The sequence below is a fragment of the Perognathus longimembris genome, unplaced genomic scaffold (genome assembly GCF_023159225.1).
Source record: "Perognathus longimembris pacificus isolate PPM17 unplaced genomic scaffold, ASM2315922v1 HiC_scaffold_47, whole genome shotgun sequence".
Lineage (NCBI taxonomy): Eukaryota > Metazoa > Chordata > Mammalia > Rodentia > Heteromyidae > Perognathus > Perognathus longimembris.
Window position 1 is genome coordinate 141,446 of NW_025960045.1, and position 9,087 is coordinate 150,532.

Consider the following 9,087-nt stretch of genomic DNA (forward strand, 5'->3'; position numbering starts at 1 on the left):
AAGTGTGGTGGTTGTGCAAGATGGCGGCAGAGGGAAGACGCCAGACTCGGGGGTTGCGATGCTCAGGGGGAGCCGTTTATTGGATCATCCGGGGGGTCATTGGTGGGAGGGGGGGAAATGGAGGAGGAGGAGGAGGAGGAGGAGGTGGAGGAGGAGGAAGTGGGGCGGGAGGAGGCGAAGCTGGGGATCCGCGCCGGGGCCTCGCCGGGGAGAAGGTGCCGGAAGGTTCTGGAAGGATCCGCTTCCTGGGAACTGGAGGGGGTGGTGGGGGGGAAGACGGATCCTCAACAACTGTTAAGGAAACGGGGGGGAGAGAGGCGGGGATGAGGGAGGTGCGGCCAGGGGAGGGGGGGAACCGGAGGAAGGGCGCCATGTTGGAAATGGCAAGGGTGGGCGTTGCCCGGGTTCCCAGAGGAAGGGAAGTCCCGCCCCCAGGGGATGGGTATCCATGGTTTCCTACAGGAAAGGAAGTCCCGCCCCCAGGTGATGGGCCCCCAAATGATAGGTATCCATGGATTCCTAGAGGAAGGAAGTCCCGCCCCCAGGGGGATGGGTATCCATGGATTCCTACAGGAAAGGAAGTCCCACCCCCTGGTGATGTGTATCCATGGATTCCTAGAGGAAGGAAGTCCCGCCCCCAGGTGATGGGCGTGTCTGAGTTCCTTGAGGAAGGGAAGTCCCGCCCCCAGGGATTGGGTATCCATGGATTCCTACAGGAAGGTAAGTCCCGCCCCCAGGTAATGGGCGTGTCTGAGTTCACAGAGGAAAGGAAGTCCCGCCCCCTGGTGATGGCCGTGTCTGATTTCCTACTCACCCAAGGCCGGATTTTCACTCGGGGCAATCGTCTGCGGAGAAGACAAGGAAGGGAAAAGAGAAGGGGGCATCAAGGGAGGCGTCGGCCATCTTCCCCAAAGCCTGCTCCCCTAGGGTGGCGGGCCCATTCAAGATGGCTCCCTGGACCATGGTTTCCATTCAAGATGGCGCCTTGGACCATGGTTCCAATCCAAAATGGCGCCTGGGACCATGGTTTCCATTCAAGATGGCGCCTGGGACCATGGTTTCCATTCAAGATGGCGCCTGGGACCATGGTTCCAATCCAAAATGGCGCCTTGGACCATGGTTCCAATCCAAAATGGCGCCTTGGACCATGGTTCCAATCCAAGATGGCGCCTGGGACCATGGGTCCAATTCAAGATGGCTCCCTGAACCATGGGTCCAACTCAAGATGGCGCCCTGAACCATGGGTCCAACTCAAGATGGCGCCTGGGACCATGGGTCCAATTCAAGATGGCGTCCTGAACCATGGGTCCAATTCAAGATGGCGCCTGGGACCATGGGTTCCATTCAAGATGGCGCCTTGGACCATGGGTCCGATTCAAGATGGCCCCTGAGAACATGGTTCCAATTCAAGATGGCTCCCTGAACCATGGGTCCAACTCAAGATGGCGCCTGGGACCATGGGTTCAATCCAAGATGGCGCCTGGGACCATGGTTTCCATTCAAGATGGCGCCTTGGACCATGGGTCCGATTCAAGATGGCCCCTGGGACCATGGTTCCAATTCAAGATGGCGTCCTTAACCATGGGTCCAACTCAAGATGGTGCCTGGGACCATGGGTCCCATTCAAGATGGCGCCTGGGACCACGGTTCCAATCCAAGATGGCGCCCTGAACCATGGGTCCAATTCAAGATGGCGCCCTGGGACCATGAGTCCAATCCAAGATGGCGCCTGGGACCATGGTTCCAATCCAAAATGGCTCCCTGAACCATGGGTCCAACCCAAAATGGCTCCTTGGACCATGGGTCCAATCCAAAATGGCGCCTGGGACCATGGTTCCAATCAAAGATGGCGCCCTGAACCATGGGTCCAATTCAAGATGGCGCCTTGGACAATGGTTTCCATTCAAGATGGCGCCCTGAATCCTGGGTCCGATCCAAGATGGCGCCCGGGTGGGGGGTCCACAGGGGCCCGGGCCTCACCCGTCTCCTGCACGCGCTGCAGGCTGGCGAAGGGGAGGCCGTGCTTCTTGGCGAACTTCTTCAGCTTCTTCTCCTGCTGCTGGGTCAGGCTCTGCCCCTTCCCTGGGGGTGCGAGATGGGGGGGAGGCCAAGATGGACGTGGGTCGGGAATGGGTGGGTGGGTGGGTGGGGTAGTTGGGTGGATGGATGGATGGGTGGGTGGGTGGGTGGCTGGGTGGGTGGGTGGGCAGATGGGTGGGGTAGTTGGGTGGGTGGGTGGATGGGTGGGTGGGCGCCATCTTGGGTGGATGGATGGGTGGATGGGTGGGTGGGCGGGTGGGTGGCTGGGTGGGCGCCATCTTGGGTGGATGGATGGGTGGGTGGGCGGGTGGGTGGCTGGGTGGGCGCCATCTTGGGTGGATGGATGGGTGGATGGGTGGGTGGGTGGGTGGGTGGGGTAGTTGGGTGGGTGGATGGGCGCCATCTTGGATGGGTGGGTGGGTGGGCGCCATCTTGGGTGGGTGGATGGGTGGGGTAGTTGGGTGGGTGGGTGGATGGGTGGGTGGGCGCCATCTTGGGTGGATGAGTGGGTGGATGGATGGATGGGGGCATAGATGGGGGGTAGATGGGTGGGCGGGCGGGCGGGTGGGTGGGTGGGCGCCATCTTGGGTGGGTGGGTGGGTGGATGGATGGATGGGGGGGTGGATGGGTGGGTGGGTGCCATCTTGGATGGATGGATGGGTGGATGGGTGGGTGGGTGGATGGGAGGGTAGATGGGGGGTAGATGGGTGGGCGGGCGCCATCTTGGATGGGTGGATGAGTGGATGGGGGGGTGTATGGGGGGGTAGATGGGCAGACGGGCGCCATCTTGCCCCGCCCCCCCGCTCACCGGCCAGCAGGATCATGTTGGTGACGTTCCCGCCCTCGTCCGTATTCCGGTTGTGGAAGATGGTGGAGTCGTCGTCCTGGTAGAGGACGGTGAAGTGGTTGACGCCGTCGTCTGGGGGGGGAACCGGAGAAGAGGGAATGGAGTGGAACGTTCCGGAACGTTCCAGAATGGAGCGGAACCGCACGGAAGGGGGCAGAACACAATGGAATCGAATGGAGTCACATCGAACGGAGTAGAACATTCTAGAATCGAATCGAGTAGCATAGAATCGAATAGAATCGAATGCAGTAGAACGTTCCGGAATAGAATGGGATCAAATAGAATACAATAGAATCGAATGGAGCAGAACATTCCAGAGAAGAACGGAATCGCATTGAATCGAATGGAATAGAACCGAATGGAGCGGAGTAGAATGGAGTAGAACATTCTAGAACTGAATCGCATCGAATAGACGAGAGTAGAATTGAATAGAATAGAATCGAATGGAGTGGAACATTCCGGAACAGGGTGGAATCGCATCGAATCGAATAGAACGAAATAAAGTACAGTAGATGAGAAGGGAGTAGAATGTTCTAGAACCGAATCGAATAGCATAGAATGGAATAGAATCGAATGCAGTGGAACGTTCCGGAATAGAGTGGAATCGCATCGAATGGAATGGAATAGAATAGAATAGAATGGAGTAGAATATTCTAGAATCGAATCGAATAGCATAGAATAGAATAGAATAAAATGGAGTAAAATAGAATTGAATGGAGTAGAATATTCCAGAATAGAGTGCAATCAAATCGAATAGAATAGAATAGAATCGAGTAGAAAAGAATGGAAAGGAGTAGAACATTCTAGAATAGAATGGAATGGAATTGAATAGAGTACAATAGAATAGAACCGAATGGAGTGGAACATTCCGGAATAGAATGGAATCGCATCGAATCGAATCGAATAGAACCGAATGGAGCGGAATAGAATGGAGTAGAACATTCTAGAACCGAATCACATCGAATAGACGAGAGTAGAATTGCATAGAATAGAATCGAATGGAGTGGAACATTCTAGAATAGAATGGAATCACATCGAATAGAATGGAATAGAATATAATAGAATAGAGTCATATAGAATGGAGTAGAATATTCTAGAATACAATGGAATCAAATAGAATCGAATAGAATAGAATAGAAAAGAATGGAAAGGAGTAGAACATTCTAGAATGGAATCGAATCGAATTGAATCGAATAGAATGGAGTAGAATCAAAGGGAGTGGAATAAAATAGAATAGAATAGAGTCATATAGAATGGAGTAGAACATTCTAGAATAGAATGGAATCACATCGAATCCAATAGAATGAAATAAAGTACAGTGGGCTAGAATGGAGTAGAAGGTTCTAGAATGGAATGGAATCACATCGAATCGAATGGAATAGAATAGAATAAAGTAGAATCGAATGGAGTAGAATATTCTAGAATCGAATCAAACAGAATACAATAGAATGGAGTAGAATCGAGTGGAAAGGAGTAGAACATTCCAGAACAGAACGGAATTGCATCAAATCGAATAGAACGAAATGAAGCACAGCAGGCGAGAATGGAGTAGAAGATTCTAGAATCGAATCGGATCAAATCGAATAGAACGAAATAGAACAGTGTAGAGTGGAAGAGAATCGGGGCAGAACGTTCCAGAATAGAACGGAATCGCGTCGCATCAGAACAGAATGAAATAGAACAGGACGGAGTGAAGCCAAATGGCGCAGAACATTCTAGAACAGGACGGAATCGAAGAGAAGGGAAGAGAACAGAACAAAGTACAGTAGGCAGGAATGGAGTAGAAGGTTCTGGAATCGAATCGGATCGAGCAGAGGAGAATAGGATCGAATCGAATCGGGTAGAAAAGAATGGAAAGGAGTAGAACGTTCTAGAATATTCTAGAATCGTATCAGATCGAATCAAATAGAATGGAACTGAGTGGAGTAGAACGTTCTAGAATATTCTAGAATAGAACGGAACCAAGTGGAGTAGAACGTTCTAGAACATTCTAGAATCGAATCGAATCAAACGGAACTGAGAGGAGTAGAACATTCTAGAATATTCTAGAATCGAATAGAATCAAATAGAACCGAGTGGAGTAGAACGTTCTAGAACATTCTAGAATCGAATCAAATAGAACGGAACCGAGTGGAGTAGAACGTTCTAGAATATTCTAGAATCGAATCGAATAGAATCGAATGGAACAGAACCGAGTGGAGTAGAACGTTCTAGAATATTCTGGAATCGAATCGAGTAGAATGGAACCGAGTGGAGTAGAACGTTCTAGAATATTCTAGAATCGAATCGAATCTAACGGAACCGAGTGGAGTAGAACGTTGTAGAATATTCTGGAATCGAATCAAATAGAATCGAATGGAACAGAACCGAGTGGAGTAGAACATTCTAGAATATTCTAGAATCGAATCAAATCGAATGGAACCGAGTGGAGTAGAACGTTCTAGAATATTCTAGAATCGAATAGAATAGAATAGAACCGAGTGGAGTAGAACGTTCTAGAATATTCTAGAATCGAATCAAATAGAATCGAATGGAACAGAACCGAGTGGAGTAGAACGTTCTAGAATATTCTGGAATCGAATCAAGTAGAATGGAACCGAGTGGAGTAGAATGTTCTAGAATATTCTAGAATCGAATAGAATGGAACCGAGTGGAGTATAACGTTCTAGAATATTCTAGAATAGAATAGAATCGAATCGAATGGAACCAAGTGGAGTAGAACGTTCTAGAATATTCTGGAATCGAACCGAATGGAACTGAGTGGGGTAGAACGTTCTAGAATATTCTAGAATAGAATCGAATCGAATGGAACCGAGTGGGGTAGAACGTTCTAGAACATTCTAGAATCGAATAGAATCGAATCGAATAGAACCAAGTGGAGTAGAACGTTCTAGAATATTCTAGAATCGAATGGAACTGAGTGGGGTAGAACGTTCCAGACCCGCCCCCCCGTCCCCTCCCTCCTTCCCACCATGCCCCGGTGTGCGCGTCTACACCCCGCTCGGGGAGGGGGGGTGGGGGGGCGGGGGGGGCGGGGAGACTCACACTGCCCCACGTATACGCCTTCGTCCTCCCGCTCCCCGACCACAGTGTACTTCTTGCACTCGCCGGTGTGCCTGGGTGGGGGGGATTGATAATCAATAACATCGCCATCGTGATCGATCACGATGGTTAGTAATAATACCGTCGCCGTGATCGATAATAATAATAATAATCAATAACCGATCGCCGCGATCAATAACGATCGCAGCTAAATAACATCGCCGCCGCCGATAGTTATTATTACCAATGACGTCGTCGCCGATCAACAACGACGACGGCAATAATAATAATTAATAATAATAATAATAAACAACAACGACGGCAATAATAATAATGCCAGGATCATCGATGGTAATCGTCAATCAACAACGACGATGGCAATAATAATAATAATAATAATACCAGGATCATCGATACAGATCGGCAATAACGTCGTCCCCGCCGTCGATATTATTATTATCAATAACACGGTCGCCCCCGCCGATCGTTATTATTACCAATGACGTCGTCGTCAATCAACAACAACGACGGCAATAATAATAATAAACATCGACGGCAACAACAATAATAATAATAAACAACGACGACGGCAATAATAATAATGCGATCAGATGACGGGATCGGAGTGCGCGTGCACACGCGTGCGCGACACCCACTTGTTGTAGAACTCGACGGTCATGGTCCTCCGGTCGGCGGGCGCGCGCACGTGGCGAAAGTAGCCGCGCAGGGGCCCCTCGGGCTCGATCTTGGCCGGCGTGTCCGCCACGATGCCCAGGGTGTGCAGGGCCTCGTCCATCTGCGGGGGGGGAGGCGGGGTTTGCACGCACCTCGCACGCTCGGATGCCCAGGGCGTGCGCAGGCTTTGGGGTTCGCGCTAGGCCTCAGGCTTCGGGCTATGCACTAGGCCTCAGGCTTTGGGGTTCACACTAGGCCTCAGGCTTCGGGGTCCACACTAGGCCTCAGGGTTTGGGGTTCGCACTAGGCCTCAGGCTTCAGAATCTACACTAGGCCTCAGGCTTTGGGGTTCACACTAGGTCTCAGGCTTTGGGGTTCACACTAGGCCTAGGCTTCTGGGTCCACACTAGGCCTCAGGCTTTGGGGTTCGCACTAGGCCTCAGGCTTCAGGGTCCACACTAGGCCTCAGGCTTCGGGGTCCACACTAGGCCTCAGGCTTCAGGCTATGCACTAGGCCTCAGGGTTTGGGGTTCATGCTAGGCCTCAGGCTTCAGAATCTACACTAGGCCTCAGGCTTTGGGGATCACACTAGGCCTCAGGCTTTGGGGTTCACACTAGGCCTCAGGCTTTGGGGATCACACTAGGCCTCAGGCTTTGGGGTTCGCATGAGGCCTCAGGCTTTGGGGTTTACACTAGGCCTCAGGCTTTGGGGTTCACACTAGGCCTCAGGATCCAGAATCTACACTAGGCCTCAGGCTTTGGGGTTCACACTAGGCCTCAGGCTTCAGGCTACACACTAGGCCTCAGGCTTTGGGGTTTACGCTAGGCCTCAGGCTTCAGAATCTACACTAGGCCTCAGGCTTTGGGGTTCGCTCTAGGCCTCAGGCTTTGGGGTTCATACTAGGCCTCAGGCTTCAGACCCCACAATAGGCCTCAAGTTTCAGACACCACACTAGGCCTCAGGCTTTGGGGTTCACACTAGGCCTCAGGATTCAGAATCTACACTAGGCCTCAGGCTTCGGGGTCCACACTAGGCCTCAGGCTTCGGGGTCCACACTAGGCCTCAGGCTTTGGGGTTCACACTAGGCCTCAGGCTTTGGGGTTCACACTAGGCCTCAGGCTTCGGGGTTCACACTAGGCCTCAGGCTTCGGGGTTCACACTAGGCCTCAGGCTTTGGGGTCCGCACTAGGCCTCAGGCTTTGGGGTTCGCTCTAGGCCTCACGCTATGTCCCAGGATGCACCTGTCCAGGTAGCCCTGTCCCAGGATTCACCTCTCCTACTATGTCCCAGGATGCACCTGTCCAGCTCACAGAATGTCCCACGATGCCCCTCTCCTCCAGATACCCCACCCACCCCACCCACCCCACCCACCCCACCCACCCCACCCACCCCAGCCCCTCACCTCCGAGGCTCGAACCCGGGGCCCGGCGCAGGCCAAGGCCAGCAAGATGGCGACCGCGAGAGGCTGCATGGCGTCCGGTGTGCGAAGGCTGAGCGTGTCAGGCCCGGCTGCCCCGGCCTCCCTTTATACCCCGGGGTCGCCCCAGATACCCCCCCCCCCCGGGGAGGAGGGGGCAGATCAAAGGGGCCATTGTGCGGCGTGGAGGGTGGTAATGGGATTAGGCCTGACCTTTCCCGGGGTGACCTTTAGGGGTGGGGTGGGGCAAGAAGGGGAGGCGGGGGGCAAAAGGAAGGGGACGGGGGACCGGGGGGACCGTGGAGGGTGAACGGGACGGGGGCAAAGGCCGCACGACCCACCCGACTGCCCCAGCAACTGCCCCACTAACCACCCGACTGCCCCACCAATTGCCCCAGCAACTGCCCCACCAACTGCCCCACTACCCACCCAACTACCCCACTACCCACCCGACTACCCCACCAACTGCCCCACCAATGACCCCACCAACTGCCCCACTACCCACCAACTACCCCAGCAACTGCCCCAGCAACTGCCCCACCAATGACCCCACTAACTACCCCGCTACCCACCCGACTACCCCAGCAACTACCCCACCAACTGCCCCACCAACTGCCCCACACAACTACCCCACCAACTGCCCCAGCAACTGCCCCACCACCTATCCCACTACCCCAGCAACTGCCCCAGCAACTGCCCCACTACCCACCCAACCACCCCACCCATCCACCCACCCAACTACCCCAACAACTACCCCACCTGACTACCCCTCCCATCCACCCACCCACCTACCCATCCACCCACTACCCACCCAACTACCCCACCAACTACCCCACCCACTGCCCCACCAACTACCCCACCCAACTACCCACCCAACTACCCCACTACTCACCCAACTGCCCCAGCAACTGCCCCAGCAACTGCCCCAGCAATTGCCCCACCAACTGCCCCACTACCCACCCGGCTACCCCAGCAACTGCCCCAGCAACTGCCCCACCAATGACCCCACTAACTACCCCACTACTCACCCGACTACCCCAGCAACTACCCCACCAACTACCCCAC

General features: G+C 53.6%; 1 protein-coding gene across 1 annotated transcript; it reads right to left on the bottom strand.

Annotated features, from left to right (window-relative positions):
- Window positions 1–828: 828 nt before the first annotated feature.
- On the bottom strand, window positions 829–8,076 carry LOC125344937 (lipocalin Cav p 3.0101-like). Its single transcript, XM_048337225.1, has 6 exons — window positions 8,008–8,076; window positions 6,586–6,725; window positions 5,933–6,003; window positions 2,849–2,959; window positions 1,981–2,082; window positions 829–845 (listed from the first exon to the last, which is right to left on the bottom strand). The coding sequence occupies exons 1-6, from the start codon at window positions 8,074–8,076 to the stop codon at window positions 829–831; spliced, it is 510 nt and encodes a 169-aa protein (XP_048193182.1).
- Between the last annotated feature and the right edge of the window lie 1,011 nt (window positions 8,077–9,087).